Below are 25,896 nucleotides of genomic sequence, written 5' to 3'. Positions count from 1 at the left end.
TACATCTGTATATATTAATATCATCTATGATAGAAGTTGCCAAATTCCTCAGTCAGATCTTTCTTCGAGGGTGATGTGGCTGTCAAGTGTCTGTGAAAAAATTTAAACATGTAAAACAATGTAAAGTAGCCTATCAGGTATTAGATAGTTACGTGGGTGGTGATATATGAGTTTTGATTTTGTGAACAAGTGTTACTGCCTGCATAGTGCCAGGTCACGGAATGGTGTAAAGATTGGGGAAAAAAATAGCCTATTGGTGTGTAGCCTATGACTCTTCTATTTTGAGAGGGCGCTAAAATGAGACAGAACAAAAACAGGTTGGCTGTATGATGTGACTGAAATGTATGAAGGCAAATATATACTTTTCCAGAAAACCTGGTGAAACTATATGTGTGTGTGTGTGTGTGCACATACAAAGTTACACATACATTATTGACACTGTGCTGGATGTTCCAGCTTTTAGCTCACATTGCAAAGGCCTTTGGTTCTCTCCAGGCCCACCACTCACCAGGCCACCCAGCTGTCATTGCGCGCAGTGTGCTAGGGTTAATAAAAATGGAATGGGGCCAGTAACCTCGTCCCTGAATACTGGCAGAGAAACCAGAAGGGCGTACCTTATTTGAGCCAACTTTTTTAAAAGGAAAAAAGTTTAGGTAAATGTTTATGTATATATATATATATATATATATATATATTTATATATATATATATATATATATATATATATATATATATATATATATATATATATATATATATATATATATATATAACAGATAATACAGATAGATTGAAAGATGGATATACTGTAGATAATTGTACGTGTGCAATATTTTCCTAAAAATACTAAGTTTTCATTCCCAAAAGATGGACGTTACAATTTATTCTATTAATTTACCTAAAGTTTTGGCGCTATTTATTAAAAAGAAATTCTGTTTTTAAGTAAGTGAAACGGCTATTTTCCCCCTCATGGGACATACAGCATTAACGCATTACTGGAACCTACTTAGAAAGACTTTATAGGGTTGTAGGAGGTTGTAGGGGTAAAAAAAAAAGGGGGGGGGCAAGCCTAAACCATCGCTTGCATGCAGGGTTTTATCGCAAACAGATCGTAACTGATGGATTCATGCGGAATGTTGCCACCAACGCGCACCTGAATTTGGGTCATTTCCGCCATTAGCCCCGTCCAGATCTGTGCTGGTGATGTGAAATTGTCCCCTTTTTATTGTTTAAACTATTTATTTCCGACTTATGGCCATTAATGATACTTTCAGAGCTATGTCCCCTTATCTTAATTATCCCAGCTTATTTGTCAAGTAATGTGTATTTATTTATACACAAATATTTGCCTGTTGATTTCTTTATGTCTGTTTGTTCATTTTATTTGCTTGTCACTGTACTTGTCTACATTCTGCTTCTGTTTTTCTTTGTTTTACTTGTGGATATTCTGTTAGCGGAAGCTGGAATAATAATAATAATAATAATAATATAATCACGAGTCACTAAAATGGGGGAGATATCACAGTGATGTCAGTGTAAATATATATTAAATTATATATATATATATATATATATATATATATATATATATATATATATATATATATATATATATATATATATATATATAACGAGAGATTTCGAGGACCTGATCGATTCTCCTGTTCAATCTATATTTATATATTTATACTGACATCACTATGGATTTCTTCACCGATAATAACAACAACAACAACAACAACTTTCCGGAAAACTGAAGCAAATAAATGAAAGTATACAAAAGGGATCCGAGGTAACAAGTTTCTCTAACGATTTTAACGATGTTTAAAACCCTGTGATTGTGGTCATTCGTCGCTGAGCAAAAACACTGGTTTGGAAGTCAAGTCTCCGGAAAAACTGCTGAGAGCGAAATTAGTTCTTATTGTTCATTACGAGTGACTTACGAAATGTAGAAACACACACCCATACACCCATACATTTGTATGTATATGTATATATATACATACACACATATATTATATATATATATATATATATATAATATAATATACAGATATATATATATATATATATATATATATATATATATATATATATATATATATATATATATATATATATATATATTACTAACTAGACACCATTGAAACTGGCTGGTATCTATGGAGATATTTATTCAAGAAAACTTTTCTTGAATAAATAACTCCCATAGATACCACCCAGTTTCAATGAGGTCCTGTTAGTAATCGTAATAATGCACAGAACAATTGTAAGTGATAAAGTTAATAATGTGTGTGTTAATATTATATATATATATATATATATATATATATATATATATATATATATATATATAGAGAGAGAGAGAGAGAGAGAGAGAGAGAGAGAGAGAGAGAGAGAGAGAGAGAGAGAGAGAGAGAGAGAGATTGTCAATGGAAAAATCTTGAAGCAAAGTATCAGACTGAGATATATTTCCTTCACAATAAAAAATACGTTCATGGTGAGAAACCTTTAGATAGTCAAAGGCTACTGTAAAGACTCTGTTGTATACGAAAACGGTAAGGTAACGCTAATTAAAACCCTCCCGTAAATTACTCACTTTCTACTTTTGCGTTATTACTATGATTGAATTAACTTGTAAATACGTCCCTATGTTGACCTTACTATCGTCAATTCCTGTGTAAACACACTGAATTAACTCCTGTAAATAAGTCCCTCTGTTGCGTTACTATCGTCATTTCCTATATAAAAACCTGTGTTGTCTCTATGCAGTGTTGTAACAATTGTTACATATGTTATTTTCTTTGCTGCTGGGGAAATTGGAGTTCTCGTGCCATTGTACGAAGCAGTTGTCCCTTATGGGATTCCATGTTGGAAAATCTGAGAGTAAAATTTTAGAAGGGTTGTTTACAAATGTTTGAAAACAACCCTTCTAAGATTTTACTCTCATATTGTTTTCAAACATTATTTGTTGTCCTATTTTCGGATGCAGTAGATAGCAAGACAAAGGTATTTCAATGAGAATGGTGTTGATTTTGTTTCCCTCTACCTGAAGGATGTACGTAAACATCCTTTGGCCTATTTCAGAATTCATTAGGCTGAAACGTCAAAGCCTTGCCAAGCGAATGCCCTAGACCCAGTGCCAGTTATTCGAAAGACCCACAAAAGTATCCCTTTTGAAAATTTCAGGATTCCCTGGGCGGCAACACGAAGACCCTGATGGTGGCGTGTCTCAGCCCAGCCGACAACAATTACGATGAGACCCTGAGCACCCTGCGGTACGCCAACCGCGCCAAGAACATCAAGAACAAGCCGAAGATTAACGAGGATCCCAAAGACGCCATGTTGAGGGAGTACCAGGAGGAGATCAAGAAGCTCAAGGAGATGCTGGAGAAACAGGGGCCTGTGGAGACCAGTAAGTCTATAGAAGTTTCGTTGTGTTTTGGATTGCTTACTACTTTTATCGTTGGTGTTTGGTGTTAGAGCACAATGTCCAATTTTTGTTTATTTCTAAACATTTTCTTACGAACTGGGATGCCTAATGCGTTCATGCAGAAACGTGATTGACGGTGTTTGTGGGTTATAATATCTGGTTTGTGTTTTCATTGGCTTGACGCTTTCCTCAAAAGCATATTGTGTGTGTTCTGTGGTCTTCGTGACGATGGCCACTGCAGAACTGCGTTGTGCCAGGTTACAAGCACTTTTTTTTTTTTTGTCATTTCGTGGTTTGAAAAACTTGCTGTGTCTCGGTTGCTTCTGAAGTAATCCGGCGCTGCTATAGATATCTTAATATCCGGTACATTTTGTGTCAACATAACCATTTTCCTATCTGTGTCAAGGCGTCCCTTCGGCTCCTAGCTGCAACCTCCTTCATTCTTTATACTGTACCCCCGTTCAGATTCTCTTTCTTCCGTCTGAATTTCAACCCTCTTCAAAAAAATTTCATAGTGCAACTGCGAGGTTTTCCCCCCTGTTACACCTTTCTAACCTTTTAACTGTCAATTTCTCTCTCAACGCTGAATGACCTCATAGGTCCCAGCGCTTGGCCTTTGCCTAAATTATATATCCTATTCTATTCTATTCTACAGCCCCCTTCACCCATTCACCTCCTCCCCACCTCTCCAATATACTGTATACCCATTACCCCATGAATCCTCTACCCATAAACCACCACCTCCGTACTTCCTCTCCCTACCAGTACCCCCACTTCCTTTTCCAAACACCCATCCTCCCTTGGAGGAATAATACCTTTCCTCCATATACCCGTTCCCCCGTAAGTCTCCACCTCCCCAGTAAACTCCTCCTCCATACTTCTACCCCCCCCCACAAGCACTTCCTTCCCCCATGCATGTACTCCCCCTAGCGTTTAACACGGACACCATTTACCCGCTATGCAAATTAGAACTCCTGATATCCTAGAAATGTTTGCAAAGGCATAACGGTATAATTACTCACTCGCCATTTCCTTAACGATAAAGGAAGAAGAATAATTAATGGAAAAAAATGAGTCGAGGAAGAGGCAATTACAACAGAGCGTGGTTCTTGCGTGTGTGTTTAAAGCAATTTCTCATGTTCATAAGCTCATCTATAAATGCTAAAATTTAGTTCCTTGCGAAAATTATGTAAGGATTCTGGAAACGCTTCTAGGGTTTTGCATTTATGTTAATAATGTCAGTCTTAAGTTCGAAATGCATTTGGTATTTTCTTTTGTGTCTGAGTGTACCTCAACTCATTTCTCCTCACTTTTTATGACTTAGTTCAAATTACTGTCTTCAAATAATAGAGGTGGTATGCGTTGGCTCGTCCTTAAAATTAGATAAAAACTTTTCATTAATTATCTGAAATTACAGTGGAGAAGAGACACCTTTTCTCTCGTGTGACATAGGCCAAGATGAACTGGAAAAGAACAAGTCATATTTGACTTTACACGAAAACGATGTGCGGATTAGCCTTTGTGGTTCTGGTAAATTTATTTTGCCTAAAAAACAGAGGAAAGTGTTGAGTTCCTTAGTTTTACTGGATGAGATGATGAAGAGAAAGATGTAATTGTTAATTTTGGAACGCTATGAAAATTAGTGATTTCCAGATCCTTGCTCTGCTAGATGATGGAAAATTCTAAACATTTATTCATATAGTAAGAAAATTATTTAAATAGCTTTCAAAGCCAGAATTTTATCCTTTGAAAAAAAAAAATGCTCATCCCTCCTTAAGAGAAAAGGACTCATATGCTCAGGGTTCAGACTTGTTCTGATGTAACGAGATTTAATATGCTGTGTGGGGCTGATAAATTTGAGAGAACCTCTTGTGAATGTAGACCCATATGCATTTGCTTATTTTGATTCATATACAATAGACCTCGCTGGTCTCTGTCGTTCCATGAAACAGAGATCACTAAAAGTATTTTCCAGTACAAAAACCAGTTTCTAGTCTGGAAATGAATGCAATAGGTCGCCGAGTTATTTATACCGTGTAATCAAAATTCGCTTCACCGCGCTAACCTGCTTTATTTATCATGTTCCAGCCATGACATTTCAGAGCGAAAATCCGATAAACACAGTACCATAGTTTGTCATTTTGGGGTCAGTCACCCCATATCGATTGTGTGCAAAATCCTCAGCGCGTAAATCACTGCTTAGCGATGTTTCATTTCTTGTGACTTGTCGGTGTTTTAATGTAATAAAAAAAGTCTTTGGCACGCAAACAGCATATATTATACAGCTATAAAATACAGGTGTATTAAAAATACATCCGTATTTTATAGCTGTGTAATATAGCTAATTGAGAAAAGATATTCAGCGAGTAAACTGTGCATTAATATGTATGCTGTGTAGGTTTGTGATTACTACATTTACAGTACACGTACCCTATTGGCTTTCGGACCTCGGCATGGCCCAGTGTCGCTTAACCCAGACTGCTAAGGGTTGATGCAAATTTTGGCATTTTCCGGGATTATCTGGATCAAGTTAAATACAATGAAATGGAGGGAAAGGAGGGGGGGGGCGCTTTAACAACTGGGTACACAAGAAAGGGAGTAGAATTCAATATGTGTATGAATATATATGTATATACTGTATATACATTATATATGTATATATATACATATATATATATATGTGTGTGTGTATGAATATACATTATATATGTATATATATGTACATATATATATATATATATATATATATATATATATATATATATATATGTACATTATATATGTATGTACATATATATATATATATATATATATATATATATATACATATATATATATATATATATATATATGTACATTATATATGTATGTACATATATATATATATATATATATATATATATATATATATATATATATATATATATACACTATTTATATGAATATATGTGTGTGCTTTGAAAATCGAACGAATATAAATGCTATCACACACGCAATTATATCCACTCACCAGTGACATAAAATTACTTCCTTATACCTTTACTTGTTTATTGACTGACGTACTTATTTTCGCTAAAACCTCCCCTGGTGTTCCTTTCTCGAAATTGGCTGCCAAACCCAAAGGGTGGTCGATTTTTCACGATTCTTCGTTTCTTTCCCGTTGCTAAATTTACTTGTCCTCAGAGTTACGAACGGCGTGTGAGTGTGTCTCTAGGTGGACGCGAACGATCCTTGCATTGATTCTGAGTAAATCTATAATAGATTAAATCTCGTCGCTGACTTCATTACTTCTGATTCTGTGCACACTTTCTGGCAGAACCCGTGGCAAGCATTATTATTATTATTATTATTATTATTATTATTATTATTATTATTATTATTATTCAGAAGACGAACCCTGTTCACATGGAACAAACCCACCAAAGGGGCCATTGACTTGAAAATCAAGCTTCCAAAGAATATGGGATTCATTAGGAAGTGAGAGAAGGTAAAGGGAAATGCAGAAAGAAGAGATCTCGCATATCAAAAAGAAAAAATAAATTAAATAATGCTATACAGGATGTCTGACACTTTCTTATGCAGGGGACCAAAATGCCATTAAATGAATAAAGAAAATTTCACAAAATAAATTCCCCAGTTGCGAAAAGCAGGAAGCAGAAGATAGTTATTTAGATCAGATGCCTGTCAAAAGTGTTGCTAGCTTTTTTTTCTTTTAATTGAGCAACCAAGTCTCGACTTATATTTTTGTTCCATTACTTGTTTGAATGCTTGTTGTGATTTTCCAGATGTTTTGAGGGTTTTTCTAAAGTTTATCAGTATTTGTATCCCTAAATTCATAACAGTTCCCCCATCCCTTCTGTTTGGGTCTTTCTGATTTGGTTTTCCCTACATGCTGTAACTTTAACCATATGATTGAATCGAGCATAGAATTTAGGCCAAAGGCCAGGCCCTGGAACCTACGAGATCATTCAACCCTGAAACGGAAATTGACAGTAAAAGGTTTGAAAGGAGGAAAACCTCGCATCTGCACTATGAATCAATTGTTAGGAGAGGGAGGAAAGTAAGATGTAAGAAAGAGAATACGAACGAAGGTACAATAAAAGGAACAAAAGGGGTTGCAGCTAGGGGCCAAAGACACGCTGCAAAGAACCTTAAGTAATGCCTACAGTGCACCGCATGAGGTGCACTGACGGCACTACCCCCTACGGGGACCATATGAGCCATGCATTTTGTGAGTGGCAGTACCCTCTTTGATAAATTTCCCAACAACTGCATTGTTTGGAATTAACTTTTCAGCGGAAGATGGTGCCACTGGGAAGCTGTCATGATTTGGTTGTGGATTTGCTAATCGGTATATATTTATTATCTGTGTTCTTCCGTGATTATCTTGATATTACTTTTTCCCTCTGTCTTCATATATGAGCATTCTACATTGTGAAAGGTTCCTCAGTTGAGTAAGAACCTCTTGGGTTTGTTCCATATAAACTTAACTTCTTTTTGAATAATAATAATAATAATAATAATAATAATAATAATAATAATAATAATAATAATAATAAAGGGTATGTTAATACTTCACGCATTGGCACAATTTTCATTCAAACGGCAAGTAAAATTGATATTTTAGTGATAGCAAATCGTTAATTACAGCTGATGTCACGAATAGCCCACTCTAATTCAGGAGATATATCTAACAACATTATAATGGATAACACAACCATGTACAAGTAAAGGATAGATTTATAACTTGTAGCTGTAGTAATAGTATACGTAATTTATTAATGTAAAAAAAAATTAAAGCTCTCCGTGGGTCTTGTAGACATTTAAGACAAGTAAAACATTTCTTACATCTTAAGTCTTAATCTACCCAACGCATTAACGTGGACTTTCATTCCTACTGTTGTTAGTTCCGCAACTTTTCTCTCTCTCTCTCTCTCTCTCTCTCTCTCTCTCTCTCTCTATATATATATATATATATATATATATATATATATATATATATATATATATATATATATATATATATATATATATATATATATATATATATATATATATATAATATATATATATATATGTACATATAAACTTGAAGGCTTATAAGTAAAGATAAGTATTTTACTTATTGATAGTACAAAAAAATCTACCATATAAAAGTCGATCTGAGTGACGCTATGTTCCACCCTGCAGATCCCTCTTGGGCAACTCGCATCCAGACTAAAGGTTGGTTTTTTTTTTTTTTTCAAACTTCCAGGAGAGAAAACTTCGTCTACTACTTTGCTACTATTATTGCTGCTATTACTAGCTAATAGATGCTGTTGGTGCTATTTTGTGCATGGCCTACGCTTTTAATTCATATTTTTAATGCTCATAGGATGAGAGCCAAGCTGTCATAGTGATTCGTTTGCAAAACAAAATAATAATAATAATTATTATTATTTTAGCACATTGTGGTGTTAGCTACTCTGTGATTGGTTGATCGTGTTGGCTTCATTTTCAGAGCTCTTTCAGGATTGGTTTACTCAGAAGTATAGATATTTTCGAAATACCATTTGCTTTATCTCTGTGCAGTTCTCATGTACCCATAAAGAGTGAATGATTATTTTTCGTACTGTAATATTTGATAATCTATAAAATTAAAATAAATGTCATTCTGTATTTTAGATTTCGCTTGGAAAAAATATCAGTATCTATAATTCTTGATACAAAGTAAACCAGTCCTTTAAGAAACTAATCTTATAGTGCCTTATTGATATAGTTTTCAGCTTTGGCATATTTCTTTTTAAATACGTATTTTACTTTTCCAATTTACAAGAAATTAAAAGAGGTTTGTATGGAATTATTTTTTTTGGATATCAGTTTGCCGTTTTTTTTTTTTCAAATCAAGGTTTACAGCGATTTAGAGGTGTGTTTACTCATATTTATTTGATTAATGTTTTATCTTCATAGTGGTTTTCATCTTTTTATAGAGGTGAATATTATTGATGAAATCTTTGTTAATGTTGTTTTCAAATTACATGTTTTTTTTCAAATTTTTAATAATATTCTTCCTAGCTTTCTTTCTCTCTTAAATTAATTGCGTATTCGAAGACATACACACATACACTTACATATATATATATATATATATATATATATATATATATATATATATATATATATATATATATATATATATATATATATATAGTATATATATATATATATAGTATATATAAAATATATATATATATATATATATATATATATATATATATATATATATATATATATATATATATTAAAAATTTAGGTGTGTGTGTTTTTACTTTAGAGAAATAAGAGGTGAAGATGGGATCATATCCATACATTATACAGCACTGATTTGGCAGCGTGAGTGAATAAAGGAGTCTGGAGTAGATGAGACAAGAAAGGGAGAAGGTGCATTGCAGGAGATACAGATTAAAGGAGTGTCAAATGGCGAGGCAGGAGAAGTGTGAACTAGTCTCTTGGTAAAATGTAAGAGTTGAATAAGTATTGAAGAATGAATATAGAATATAGAAACTTATGATGTGATGAATTTAAAAGAGGAATGAATATACGAACTGCTGATGTTGTGTTTTTAAAAACAGGAATTTTGGATTAATAGACTTTGACAGGGCAAGAAATGAAGTCGTGTAAAGGTACCGAAAGCGATCAGTATTAACTGATATGAGATGGCCGAGATGTGTAGGAAGAATGGGAGAGTTGACATTAATTCAGAATGTAAAACAATATGCAAGGTGCTGGAATTTTATGGGGCATAGAAGTAATGAATGTTGCAATATACACTGATGGGTCAAAGTGTTGGCATATAGTTGAATAAACTGTATATGGCATTTATGAATAAATATTTATCACATATGATACACATGTATCCACATGCAGACATATTTACATATTTGTAATTTATGTATGCATGAGGAGATACATACCCACATATATAATATATATATATGTATACAGTAAACCCCCGTATTCGCGTTCTCATGATTCGCGGACTCACGCATTCGCGGGTTTCTCTGTGGAACATATCTAGCCATCATTCGCGGAAAATTCGCCCATTCGCGGTATTTTTCACCAAGAAATATTCACTAATTACTGTATTTTCATATAATTTTCATGAATAAATGCACTTTTTGTGATAAAACTATTAAAATACTCAGGTATAAGCATTTTTACAGGGTTTTTCTTGGTTTAAGATATCAAAATGAGCAGTTCTAAGTGTTTTTAGAGCGGTTTTAAGCATTCACGGAGTTGACCTATTCGCCGGGGGGTGTGGGACGCATCCCCCGCGAATACGGGGGTTCACTGTACATATATATACATATGTATATGTTACATATATATACATTATATATATGCATATATTACTGTGCATTTCCTCATCGAATATAATAGTTATTTAAACGAAGGATTCCCGTCACTGCGTTTCATGGTTATTTAACATTATTTTTAATACTCTAGTGTAAATGCATTGCTTGATAGTGTTAGTTGAAATTTTTTATTTAGGACGTAGAGTATAGCCTGCATCATTATTATGCTTTTAATTAGTTAATAGACTTTTTATTGAGAGTCCTAGATTTTTTCATTAATTTCTAATGATCTTCATAAATTTATTTGGGACTGCGAACCTGCCATGCATCATTTTTATTAATAATAATTCATATTCACATGATTTTAGGACAGTAAAAACGTAGAGTTAATGTTTTGGTACAGGTTGAGTTCTTGCTCTTCTTGTATTATTTTCATCTTGTTCTGAAAGCCTATGTGTATACATACAGTAATACATGGCTAACTTTGTATACATACAATAATACATCACTAACTGTACATACATACAGTAATACTTGGCCAACTGTGTATACATACAGTAATACATGGCTATGTGTGTATACATACAGTAATACATGGCTAATTATGTATACATACAGTAATACATAGCTGTGTATACTTACAATAATATATGGCTAACTTTATATACATACAGGAATACATGGTCAACTGTGTATACATACAGTAATACATGTCTGTGTATACATGCAGTAATACATGGCCAACTGCGTATACATACAGTAATACATGGCTAACTGTGTATACATACAGTAACACATGGCCAACTGTATATACATACAGTAATATATGGCTAACTGTGTATACATACAGTAATACATGACTAACTGTGCTGTTTTTATAATCAAAGTCTGTATATATTTATTTATAATCGTTGATACAGTTTTACCTAAAAAAAAGTTATGTTTTTTCATATATTTTAATTAGATGGTAATTTAATTTTTCGTAGTAATTGTTTACTTATTACATTTTTATCAGCATCTGTATAATTATTTATAATCGTTGATACTCTTTTACCTAATGGAAGGCTATGTTTTTTATATATATTATTGATTAGATGTGTTCATTTAATTTTTTGTGCTAATTATTTGCTAATTACATTTTTCTTAATGTTAATTGCTCGTTTTCAGTCTTCGTGTGTTCTAATACGTTAATTACTTTATCGTTTCAAAATTGCTTAAATCATAGGGTGAGTGGGTTTGCTTTATGTCTTTTTTAACTCATATTTTTTTTTTCAATTTACAGTGATTTTCCCAAGTAACTGCATAATTTTTCATGTTTTATGTCTGAATGTCTAGTTTGCTGACTGCCTTTGTTACTTAGGATATGAAGACTATTTTGACCTACTTTTTTTCATGAAATTTGTGTATTTTTTCATGAATTTATGTATTTTTAGGTTTAAATGTGTTATTAATTTACTGCTTTTATGATTTCAACCAAACAACTGTTCTGAGGATTCATATATATATATATATATATATATATATATATATATATATATATATATATATATATATATATATATATATATATATATATATATATATATATATATATATATATATATATATATATATATATATATATATATTTATATATATATATATATATATATATATATATATATATATATATATATATATATATATATATATATATTTATATATATATATATATATTTTATATATATATATGTATATTTATATAAATATAACATTTATATATATATATATATATATATATATATATATATATGTATATATAATGTACACATACATACATACATATGCAAAATGATTTGTTACTCATTTGCCGAATTCACCAGTCGTATCGGTGGCGCCCGACGAAGCCGCCCTTGAACAGGAGAGGGAGAAGGTGAGACTCGAGTACGAGGAGAAGATGAAGACGATGAGAGAGGAGATGCAGGCCGAGCAGCAGAACAACGCCCTCCTCCAGGCCAACATGGATAACCTGAAGAAGCAGTACGAGGAGGAGCTCGCCAAGGTCGCTGAGAAGTCCAAGGAGGGAGAGAGAGAGAGAGAGAGAGAGAGAGAGAGAGAGAGAGAGAGAGAGAGAGAGAGAGAGAGAGAGAGAGAGAGAGAGAGGCGGGGTGGATTGTGAATTGTTAGGTTTATGGTATCTAATGAATGCTTAAGAAGTATTAATACTTATACATGCAATTAATATATTTCTGGCTCATAGTTTGTTTAGTTTGTTTATATATATATATATATATATATATATATATATATATATATATATATATATATATATATTACATACTGTATACATATTCATATATATAATTGTGTATATATACATATATATAGAATGGAATGGAATATGTAATTTAGGCATAAAGCTAAGCACTGGGACCCACAGGGTCATTCAGTGCTATTATATATATATATATATATATATATATATATATATATATATATATATATATATATATATATATATATATATATATATAATAGCGCTGAATGACCCTGTAAACTGTTGGAGGGTTGTGAACCCCAAAATGATGGCAAAGCCTCTTTCCCCTTGGTGATAATGACGACCCAGCACATCAGATTAGTCTGTTTACTAAGGTATGCTATTGAGCACCTGGCACAGGGTTTTGGAACACTCTTGGCTATCAGGAATTTCCCCTAAATAGCAAATGGGTTTCTTCTCCAGAGGGCCATTGGCAGTGATGCTTTTCACTCCTGTGGGATGTCAAATAAAGAAAACGGTAGCATCTTCGCAGTTTTTTGTGAAGTGTGAAAGTTACAAAATGGCTGAGTATAATACCCTATATTGATTTTACAGAATAAAAATTTATTTATGTATATTATATATAATTTATTGTGAGTACATAGAGAGAGAGAGAGAGAGAGAGAGAGAGAGAGAGAGAGAGAGAGAGAGAGAGAGAGAGAGAGAGAGAGAGAGAGAGAGAGAGAAATTACTTTTCCATCATCTATTCCCTTGACATGTTAATACCTTAATTGCTCACCAACAAGGTTGTTTGCAAAGCTTTGAAAAATGACGAAAGGTGATTAAATGAAGTGCAGATAGTCAATATGCATAAAAACCCCTGTAAAGTAATGTTTGCATCTCGTACAAGACTAAACATTAACTACATTAGCCAGTTAGTTGCCCTGATGGTGCCATCATTACCATGATTACAAGCTACCGAGCAAGCCACCATGAAAGAGTCGCTTCGTGACAGACGCCTGGGAAGGGGCAGTCAATACCATTCCACCAGGAACACCTAATCAATGTCAAGAGCGTGTGCTTTGCCCAGAGAAAGATAATATCCGGGAAAACCTTACAGCATGACGCTCCCCAGGTGGTCCTGCTTGGGTCATGAGTGGTATACTCTAACTTTGCTCTTGGTGGTCATTCATGAAATTCTGGCATGTGATGAGTGGTGTCAAGCTATTCGTCCCTGTTAATAGTCTGACGAACTGGCGTGAGCCATTTTTTTCTCATTCTGAGGAAATAGTCCTCAGAGATTTTTATATTATTCAGTTTCTAATTAGCTCATCTTTTGTGGAAAATTTTGTTGGAAAATCTTACAACGCAGACAGCTGAAATTTTGATGTTACACTATATAAAAAAAAAAACTGGGACACCTTGCCTGGGAAACTCAAAAACTTTTAAAAAAAGGGGGGGGAGGGGGATACACCAGTTCGTCAAAACCGGGATGTGTTGAAATGATAAACGAACTTCAAAACATTTGAATTTAACACTGAAACTCTTCAACAAAGGGTACTGTTTCTCAGCCTTACATTATGATCAAATTGTTTTAATATTCTTGTTCTTTGTTGTGTGTTGGATATTACAATATAGAGTTATTTCCAAGTGAAAAATATTTCACTTATTATTAGACTGCAGGTATTTATTTTGTACTGATTTACTACTGTTTCTACTGCTATATAGCAATAATTGTAATGAAATAATAATTATTTTTCTATTCGTGAGGAGGTTAGGTATCATCATCGTCATTATTAAAGAATGTAAACAGGTCACAGTTTTACAGTTGTCTATACAAAAACCAATACAATATAAGATAATCATACTAAATAGATTTTACTAGGTTGGGTAATTATAATGAAAAATTGAAAGGATAAAAGCCCACTGACTAGGTGCATCTTCATGTTTAACCTTTGAGAATCAAATTAAAGGCCCCATGGATAAGATATATCATCATACTTCATTATAGGGAATCAAATACAATACTGATCGTACATGTGAGGATTTCTTGATATAGAATCTCGGGTTGGAACTAGAATATAAGAATTAGGCCAGAAGCCAAAGACTGGAACCTATGAGGTTATCCAGCTCTGGAAGGGAAATGTTGATAACCCTAAACAGCCTTACATGACTGTAGGGAACAGCTGATAACTCATGGCAACTCATGCGGCCACAGACCAGTTCAGGTAACCAGGAATCTTTTGATTTCCCCTTACACAGCTGCAAGAACGAGACAACCAGATGCGCTCGAGCAGAGACGTCATCATCACCGAGAGTCTGGAAGCTGGAGAGGAAGGTCAACCCGTCACCATCGTAGGCACCCCGAGAGATTTCGTCAGCACTGCCGTTGGCTCTGATCCCTTAAGTGCTGCAACTGTTAGACATAACACCCCAACAGCTGGGAAAGAAGCAGTGGTTGAGTAAGTTGAATTTCAGGTTTTAAGCAATCTTGTGGTGCTTTAATTCCATTCCTTTCCTAATGGAAGTGGTTATCTTTCTAGAATAATACATTTTGACAACAGATACAGCATTTGAGAATTTCTTGCGTTTATACAAGGAAAATTAATACTGTACTAAAATGCAGCCTCTCTGATAAGTAATGATGATGAAAATCACTTAATTGTAGATTGTCTTCAAGATAAACCCTCCTTTACTCACGGAACTAAACTGATTTTACCAGCCCTGGTCGTGGAGTGCTCCCCAATCCATGTGAGATAGGAGAAATGGTAGATTTAAAAAATGAATTCATCACGAGCTGGATCTTTTGTCTCGAATTAGATAAAATCACTTTGGTCAACCGTTTTTCGTTACCTTGACTGTCAGTCACGAACCTCTGAAGTCTCCTCCATGCTTCCATGATTCTGTTTCCTCATATACTTCAAGTGCAAAGTCAGTTTACAGTATACCATACTGAATCTTCTTGTAGCTATTAAGTGCTCCATTTTTATTCAAGCTTCCCCTTGTGGCAAAGCAATTTCATATCTTAATACTTGCTTATTTATATAAATTCATAGCCAAGTATGTTAAGTCCTGAAGCAGAAAGGCGTAAGCTGCCTAAATCAATCTGCCTTAGTAGAAGTTTTAAGGGGAATGTATTGTAAATGCTGTTATCTTTATTGAGGGCTATTTCTCCAGAGCCATATACTTAAGGTAACATCTTTACCTCTCATCAGTATAGTTTATTTGATAAAATCATGAAATATCACCATTGTGCTTCTTATTTTTATTACATTTTAAAATTTATGTATAATTAATTACATTCGAGTTAGTGGTGGTCTTTAATTCTTGTCCTTAATATTGTGCTTGCTATTGAAAGTAATTTTAGGAGGATCTTCATAACAGTGATCAACATACATGCTTCCATTTTTGCTGACCGTTTCATTTTTTCATATCACTTGCATCTCAAAGCCATTAGCTCTTTCCCTATATTTATAGTCTTCAGAATTACATTCTCAATACGATTTGCAAGGTATAAGGACTGCATTATGTAGTTTGGGTTACAAACATGTATTTCAGTGCCATGTTTTGTCATAAAATTACGACATTTTATATTTATAAAGATTTCCATTTTTTAATACTGTAATGCTTCACATATATGGAATACCATTTTCCTCTTTTACCTTCAGAAATAACCACTAACCTAAGTTCGCTCTTTTTCCTCTTTTTTAGTTTTGAAGCTTCTGTTCAATACGTCAGTAGGGCACACGTTCCATTGGTATTCGATATACATGCAGGGTTCGTTTACTTATTTCTCGCAGATATTAATGCCTTACTAGACATGTCCTAAACCCTCAACCCTTCTATCCTAGGCCTTTGCATTTAAAGGTTTCCATCCGTGTAGACAAAATACAACCATGCTTTTAAAGCACTTTAATTATAGTATTTAAGAAGATCTATGTTATTGTCTTAGTCACTGGTTACTTTGTATCTCCTGTAAACATTATTTCCTAATGTGTAGGTATTCACCATCTTAGTAATTTTATTGCAGTTGACGTTCACCAGTGTTGTCCACTTGACCTTTTTTTTTAGTGTATTTTATTAACTGTTAGTAAAATTACTCAGCAGTTGGCTTAGTAAAATTACTCAGCAGTTGGCTTACAGTTTTATGCTAATTACTTGTTTTATTGTTTCCAGTACCATATTTGGAATGTGTTTGTTTCTTTATGACTTCAAGAAACCCATATAAAAGAGCTTCAGCATTAAAGAATACAAATTTTACATATGAAATTCAAGAGGCTTTTATTTCATGATATTAACTAGATACTGTACTAGGCCCTGCATGTGCAGTTGGTACATAGCAGAATAACTCAAATGTCTGTTTTTTCAAGTGCAATAGGCCAGTTAATTACTACTGATACATTACCCCTTTTGTAGCACTGTAAGTAGGCAAGAAAGTAAATGTATCTTGTTGATTGACAGTATGATTATAATAATAAGTTTCAGTTGAGGTTCTTATTTCAAAGTCCCTCGATTTCCATGAACTTTCAAAATCCTTTGAAACAAAGAATAGATGAACAGTGTTGAGCAGGAATAATTATGAGAATCTCATTTTTCAGAACTGCTGATATGATGGATACTATGCAGAAGGAAGCCCTAAAGAGGTAATGCATGTCAAATGTATATTTGTTTGTGTTGATAAGCATATGCAAGTCTTATGGAAATTGTTCATTATTGTGTAAAAAAAGTAATAAATTAAGAAATACTGGTGCATTCTTGTTCAAATAACTTTGTTTAAGCTTTTATTTGCCACAAGAAATAAAGCCTTTGGTTGGTTTCTATTTACAGGTTAAAACAGTTACAGGAGCAGATGGTGGGAGGAGAGAAATCTCAAGATAAAGAGCTGAAAGCCAAGAGGAGTAAAAGAAAGAAATACCAGGAAAAGAGGATGAAAATCCTGAGTGAAGCCCTGAAGAATGTCGACGACGAGGATGGGATCATGTTAAAGGTGTATGATGACATCCATGATGAACTGAAAGCCAAAACAGAATTAGCCAAAAAGCAGAAGGGAAAGGTGAGAGGAGGAAAATCATTCATTTTAAAAGCAGACTGGCAAGCCTTGGGGAATTGTATGACTGCAGTACTGTATTAGGTTCTGTAGTACTGTATTGTACGTAATGTTTTTTTTTTATATTGGTTTTTACTTTTCACCTCATACTATTTAGCTTCCATTTTTAATTTTTTGCCGCTTGTACATATTTCGTGGAAGCATTATCATTATAATTATGTATTTTTTTGTTCCCACACAACACACTGAGCTCACATCAGGATAAAAAGCATACCATTATCTTTTTCATCTTTTAAGATTTTGTATTTTGAATGTATTATGTAAGTGTTTAGAACACACAGCATACAGATATTATCTTTCATGTAATGTATAGTATATAGTGTGGATGATGATGAATGACACATCAGTAACTTATTTTTAACTGTCACACAGTGCTCTCAGTATCAATTAAAGCCTTTGTCCTTTTACAACTGAAACAACTCAAAATATTTTTCTTTTACAACTGAAACGACTCAAAATATTATTTCAGGTGAAGTCATTAGAAAGAGAGATTAATGACTTAACCACAGAGTTTCAGGAGGAAAGAGCAGACTATTTAGAAACCATACGTAGACAAGAACAGCAGGTCAAACTTCTTCAGGCAATATTGGATAAGGTAAAACTAACATAATTTATACAATACAGTAGTTTAATTTTTCACCTATACCTTGTATAATAGGAGAACTTTTTCAGGCAATTTCCTTTACTATAATTCTTGGAAATAATTTTATTAATTGTGACCTTTCTTTAGGTTTAAATATTCCCTATTTTAATTCATTAATTCATTTAAAAGGATGAAAGTGTATTCTCAAAAATATCACTTTTATGAGTCTTAAAGTTGTGAAACTTAAAAAAAAAATGACATTGACTACTGGTCACATTTCAGAATTGAAGTTTCTGACGGAAATAAATCTGAATAAAATCTAGATGTCTCATTCTGAGATTTGAATTTCTACTCTAAGGTCCAGCCTACAATCCGTCGTGACTGTAACTACAGTAACATTGATGCTGTGAAAAAAGAGGCGATGTGGGAAGACGAATACCAGAGATGGAAAATCCCTGATCTTCAGCTTGTCAAAACAAAACTTCCACCAGCAGGTAAGTTTTGGAATACCGTTAGTTGCAAATATAGAAGAGCTAAAGTTTTAAAAATAACTTTGGTTAGTATATCATATTACATACTGCTGTACGGCCACTCAAAAAGAGATTTGCAACACTCCATAACTTTCAGACAACAGCCCATTAAGTAAACACATGCGATCATTTTACACAACTGTTGTGGTTGGTGAGTGTGAGGAACTTCCAACCTTTTCAACTGTATTTTTGAAGTTACTAAGATATTGTAGCAATGTTTCTGAATTAAAGTATAACAATTACAATTATGGTTTACATCATGTATTGCATGCATAACATGAACATCATGAATAGAACTTTTCATCAAGGGTATTATAGTGAAATATTTAGTCTTTCCATATATTATATTTAACCTTATTCATTTTGACATCCTAAGATAAGATTATAGAGATTTTTCCTGTTTTTAGTGTTTTTTTTGACAACCATTAGGAATGATAACTTTTCTTCATGTAATTTTGACAACAATTACAAAAGTGTTAGAAATCATTCTTAATTTTTAGATTCAACTTCCTAGCAATCATAAGTGAATTCTTAAAAATGAATTCTTTCCTGCCATAATATAATGCTATCCTTATCATTAATACTGTAATACTGTTCAGGTATTCTAACGAGAAAAATTCATTTTCTCTTGGATGTAAAAAGATTAAATTATTGTTTGGTAAATTAAATCTACTGAAAGAATGTTGCAAAAATTTTTTTGAGTGAGAGTGCATATAATATTCATATGAGTTTTAGTACTGGGTCAACTATGTACAGAGTATAGTTTTTGTGTGTCTGCCTATTACTCTGTTTATATTCCTACACTGTTGATCTGTGTGCAATACATATGCATTTATTTCTAGTCATGCAAGGCTTACTCCACAGTGTAACTGGGTTTTAGAAATAGTGTGATGAATTGAGTGTAACTTGGTCTTTTTGAGCTCCTCACTTACAAACTTAGAGATCAGACTTACCAGGTGTGTATATATACCTGTATATGCATAATGTATTTTTACATCAGATTTTTTAAAATTTAGATATATTGTTTTAAATTTTCTTATAGGGAAAAGGCAATAAAAAAAAATCCCAAAATTATACATTTTAAATTTGGAAAATTTTCCATAAAGCTAAGACTCAAAAGAAAGTCAGACAGTCGAAGATGATCAGATACTGCTCTTACCCTAAGTGATGCTGGACACAAGGAGCAGTGATGCTCACTGGAGCCACAGTAGTTGTTGTAGTACTAGTAATTAGTTAGGGAAAATAAACCTTTATGCTCCTTAGTCAGACTTTTCTTAGGTGTATGTGTTCATCTAATGAAATATCTGATATTTTAAATATTATATTGTTGGCACATCACCTGAAGTATGGAAAAAAAGAAAAGAAAGTAAAAGTTTTACTGTATTCCTCTTATTTGGTAGCAATTGCTGGAAATGCTCATTGTTAATAGTGGACCTATAACAAACTGATTTTTCCTGACATGAAGCAGAGCCTTGAAATTTAAATTTCCAAAGAAATTTTCGTAATTACAATTTTTACCTCTAATATGGAAACTTTAATGTTTTATCTGTATTTTAGTGTTCTGAATAGACATTTTACATTTGTAATGTAGTGATGGGAGCCCAGTGCTCTTGTAAAGTGTAGGCCTGGTTGATAAAAAAAGCTGGGCTTAATCCCAGAGGAAGTGACAGACCTAACCTTAGCAAAATTGGAAATTGTAGGAATCAAGATAATTAAAGCTGTCATTGATAAAAAAAGGGGGGGACAAGAAATATGGGTGAAAGAACAAAGCTCTAGGTATTCCAACATGAACACAGAAGAGATCAGATAGGGACCCATCAACACTGACAGATATTGACAGTGATTAGGAATAAAAGTTAGAAATTAGTTTACAGGAAGTTTATCTATCAGAACTTTTTGTTAGTTTCTGTCAATTGCCTTGTACTGCCTTTGGAAGCAGTAGTGATGACCTGAAAGGGCATGGGATTCACTATTCAAGGAAAAATGTTTACAAGTGATAGGAGAAAGAGGGCACATGAAAATCGTAATGTACTGTACCTGTATTGGATATGCATTTGTAAGGTTCACAGATGAACATCATTTTGGTACTTAGACAATTAATGGTTTAAATGGGCAGACATAAAATTGATGCAAATTACTTATCATAATCAAATTTTCAATTTGAGTATGATAACTAATTACTATATATCATTAACATTTATATTATGTAGTTAGTGCACCAGTACTGGAATCAAATACATTTTTTTATTGTAGATTCAAGTCATATATTAATAAGTACATTTACTAAATTAACACCATTTGTAAATATTTAAATTTAATTGTCATACCAAGTTTGTTAAAAACCTTTTTATCTACATTGGCATTTACTTCAGTTGTTAATCATATTGTACTGTACATCCCTTTGTATGTGCAGCAATTAACCATGAGCAATTTGACCTGTTGTACTCCCCAGCTTATTTAACCTGTAAGTTATTTAATCAGCATTACTTTTAATTCACATTTTATGTATTGTTAACCCCCTTATTGTTTTAACTGTACAAAAATCTTTCTTTTTTCATATTTTCTGCTTTAGTTTTTCTCTTTTGTTCATTAATGTGTATATTCCATTGATTCTTTCTTGTTTTTTTTGTTAAATACTGTATTCCCAACATTTTTTTATAGTAAACCTGCTGTTATTTTATTAAAGGAGTCACCTATAGGGCCATACTGTATAGGGTTTTCTGAAATAGATATCTGTCCAGGTGTTGTGTAGGGTGTTGTCAGGAGTTAGGACTTGTCTTTTCCTATAAATGCAACAATAGGTTGCTCTGTAATGTTTCGTGTTTCATTTTGAAGTTCACTTGTCTTCTGTATTATATATTTTAGATATGTTTGATTGCAGACAGGCCACTTGAATGAAACACTATGATATTCCAAGATAGACAGCAGTTTCTTAATTACTGCAGTTTTCATTGGCATAAAATCGTGTTTTGATGTTGATGTCATCTTACATTCAGTATCACAGATATACATGTGAAACATGGACTATATGAGAAGGGAGGTAATAGTAACGAAGAAAATTAATAAGATCAAGCTCAAGAAGAATCGAGCAACATAAAGTTAAGTGATATCTTAACACTTAATATATATAATAGAAAGTGGACATCAGAATGAGTAAAGGGTAAGGTTGACAAAAATATTTCAATAACATGAGGACCTAGACCTCACCATCCCATACAACTACAACACAAGTGGCAGGTTCTCCATAAATAGGTGGTGAAAGTGAGTGGATACAGTAAAAGTAGGGCCAATACTGTAATGATACAAAATACAGTAGGTAATAGTGTACATGCAATTACTTATCCATCATCGTGCTTCTTTTATAGCCAAAAAACCTATATATACAGATCATTTTAAAAGTAGAAATGCTGTTATATAATACTGTAATGAAATGACATGAAACATTAATATAACACAAGATATTAAGTTATACAAAAATATTATTGTTGCATAGGACGAAAAACTTTGCTCACCATGTTCAGGCAGTTAACTGTGAAGCTACATTCATATAATAAATCCTGTATACAAACATACTACAGTACCTAAAGGAAACATTACAGCCTGTAACAAATCACTTTTTTACAAAATTAATAAAAAATTTGAAGGAAGTCATTATTCGTGATTTATATTTAACTTGTTGTTAGGCATAGCTTTACAGCAACTTAATTTATTATCAAGTATTTCAAAGCAAAGAATAAGGTGTATATGTATGTATGTATGCATGTATCTATATTCCTATTGAATGCTGATGCTCATGTTGCATCCACCATTTCAAGACAACACTATTCTTAATTTTCTGAATCTCCTCTTATTCTCATGGCTAAAACTGTGATGGAGAAGATGAAAATTGTTGTTGTGTTGTTCTATTCATTCCCTTCTGCCAATAGCTGTTTCAACTATCAACTTATGGCTGCCGTCGGTCTACAATACATCTAAACACTCCAGTACAGTATACAGTTGACTACAATAATAAGTTAAAGATGAAAACAAAAACTCAAGGAAAAATCAACAAAGAAATTTCACAGATTGGGACTATTCCCCTTGAAGCATCACAAGAATGGCTCCCCCAGCTTCAGTAAGGTCCGGATGGTTTGCATTTGAACTTCCTTCAGTTTAAGGGGAGACCAAAATCTGGACATTCATTGTAGTCTGCTGCAGTGCAGTGCTCTACACTTCAGCACCCACAAGCTGCCAATAGTTATCTTCCTAAAAAACAATTTTGGTGACTCTAATAAGGTCATTTAGAGGCAGTTTCTTGTCATGCACATCCACGGAATGCTCGCAGACAGCCTTGCTGTTGTGATGAGCTTGAAGTCATGTCCTTTAGTTCTTATTATGTGGCAAACATAGCTTATATCAGGAGACCTGCATGCCTTTTCCAAACACTTAGATTTGTAAACCATGTTGGTCCTCAGTTTCTCAACCCCCTGGGGGCAGTGCAGTTCCATATGACAAGGTTGGGGAGGCTGAAGACTTCGTAATACTTTAGTGTTGTGTGCCTTTGATGTTACTTGTTGGTTATGATCCTCTGAAGCCTTTGAATCCAGATGAGAAACAAATGAATAAAACTTTTCCTACTGTGGTAGAATTCAAACCCCTTCATGCTAGTAAGAATATGGGTTACTACATGTCCACTATGCTACCAAGAGGGATAGAAATCTGCTTCAGCTCTTATGTACATACAGTACTATATCTGTAAATTTCATATACAATTTACCTGGGCTGGGATAGACCCATTATCTTTTTGGGCATGTTCATCGCACAAGCCTTTGAATCCAGATGCAATGTGTCCTGGGGTATGTAATGGCAAAGCTTGAAAAGTGATGTGCTAAAAAGGAATAAGAATAGGGTACAAGAGCTGGAAGAAATGAATGGTGAAAGAAATTAATAATTGGCTTATAGACAAGGCAGAAGACCTAGGGGAAAAATGTGACAACCTGAAGGATGAATTAGTACTAGAAGCAAGTTCTTGCTTACCTTTTCCCAGTATATTTTTAATACTTGCCTGCTTACTCTCTCTCGCTTTCTTCTTGACCACCTTATCCATCCTCTTGTATACTTGCACATGACCTCATTCATTATGTAACTGCACCTTGAATAATCTCATTTTCTTCTTCATCACTAAACCTTTCATTTCCTCATCCCACCACTTACTCTCACCCCTCCCTCACCCTACCCTTGTACATTTACAGAATCTCGTCACCAATTCCTCTCCAACTTGCTTCTTAAATTTGGCTTCAGCCAAATACGGATCAGATATACCGTACCTCCAGCCCCTCTTCTCATTACTATGCCAATCATTTTGCTCTTCTATCTACAGTACTGCCTTGACACACAACCTAGCAAACTCTTATCCTCACTGTTTTCTTTTTTCCTAGCATACTTACATATACTACTCTTTGGAGACCATTTATTTCTAAATAATTCCATCTCTTTGTTGCCTACCATTGCACTTACATCACCAAACACAACCACCTTTTGTTTTCTCCAAATCTAGCCGTGCACAGATTAAGATCACTGTACAAGAGCCATGACTGACATCACCACCACCTTAGCTTACCTAAAGGTCAACGAGAAACAAGGTCAGAATCAATGTGCTTCCTGGTCATGGGGATTTTTTCATGGCAGGGAGGCACAATAGACTGTAGACAGTACACTTACCCTTACAGCTTTCTCTGCTGCCACAAACAGTCTTACCATACAGTCCTTGAACTAACACAATTGATAGTTTTTCCTTGTCCCTACAGTCTTTGGGACACTTCAAGAACTACCTCATCCCTAGCTGTACACCTTTCACCTCCCAACATGAAACAAACTGAAGCTGAACTTGAAGGGAGTAAGTACAAAAGAGGCTGTGTGCCACTACTCCAGAGACACCAGGTGGCTGATCAACACCTGCCAGCACCATGGGAGCTTCTCCCCCATTTTCCCTAGACTCCTCAAATTTTGCTCTTTGATTGCCATCAATTCCTCGATTACTGTGCTTCATTAAACCTGACCTCATGTGACAACTTTACAAATATCCTCCAGATGGTCTTTAGCACAGAAGGCTGGACCTCATTCCAAGCATCAATGATAACATCAATTATATTCTTAATAACTGGAGTCCTCCAGTACAGTATTCCTTAACTGTCCTGTTAGTTCTAGCATCGAGCTTAGCTAAATTATTTACTGTATGAAGTAATAGTAGTGGTGGTCTTGCAATCCTTAAGCTGAATGGGAGAGGTGGTGTTGGAAGGCAGAAACAATACCTCACTATTTTCACCAGTTGTTTCTGGCCTTGTAATGACTCTGAGCATTATCTACGAGGGATAGGAACCTGTCTGGAATGTCATTCCACTTGGTTTACTCCTCAGGGACCAGCAAAATGTAGCTAACCATGTAGCTTTGGCTGATGGCTGTTGTCAGTCACACCTTAGTGTATTGTACTTGTCTTCCAGATACAGGAACATAAACTTGCTACTTGGACAAAACTTTTCAGTGTCCTCAGATGGACAAAACTTTTCAGTGTCCTCAGATTCTCTGAAGGATAAATTGAAAGGGCCATAAGTTTCACATCTAAAGAGTAGTATGCAGCTTGAATCCTGGTGCAGTCTTCTTTCAAGTACATTGAACCTCTTGATAGATAAATAAC

The 25,896-nt window shown here is 33.9% G+C and overlaps 1 protein-coding gene across 1 annotated transcript in view; it reads left to right on the top strand.

Annotated features, from left to right (window-relative positions):
• The window catches only part of LOC136849273 (osmotic avoidance abnormal protein 3-like), a 162,722-nt gene that overhangs the window by 94,482 nt on the left and 42,344 nt on the right, over window positions 1-25,896 (top strand). The window contains exons 9-15 of the mRNA XM_067122569.1: window positions 3,190-3,415; window positions 12,630-12,829; window positions 15,266-15,465; window positions 17,602-17,646; window positions 17,831-18,056; window positions 18,580-18,705; window positions 19,052-19,187. Of these exons, the coding sequence (XP_066978670.1) occupies window positions 3,190-3,415; window positions 12,630-12,829; window positions 15,266-15,465; window positions 17,602-17,646; window positions 17,831-18,056; window positions 18,580-18,705; window positions 19,052-19,187 (1,159 nt within the window). The remainder of the gene's footprint in view (window positions 1-3,189; window positions 3,416-12,629; window positions 12,830-15,265; window positions 15,466-17,601; window positions 17,647-17,830; window positions 18,057-18,579; window positions 18,706-19,051; window positions 19,188-25,896) is intronic.

The sequence above is a fragment of the Macrobrachium rosenbergii genome, chromosome 20, assembly GCF_040412425.1.
Source record: "Macrobrachium rosenbergii isolate ZJJX-2024 chromosome 20, ASM4041242v1, whole genome shotgun sequence".
In the NCBI taxonomy this organism is placed as follows: domain Eukaryota; kingdom Metazoa; phylum Arthropoda; class Malacostraca; order Decapoda; family Palaemonidae; genus Macrobrachium; species Macrobrachium rosenbergii.
The sequence above is the reverse complement of the archived record's forward strand: the minus strand, read 5'-3'. Positions and strand labels throughout refer to the sequence as shown.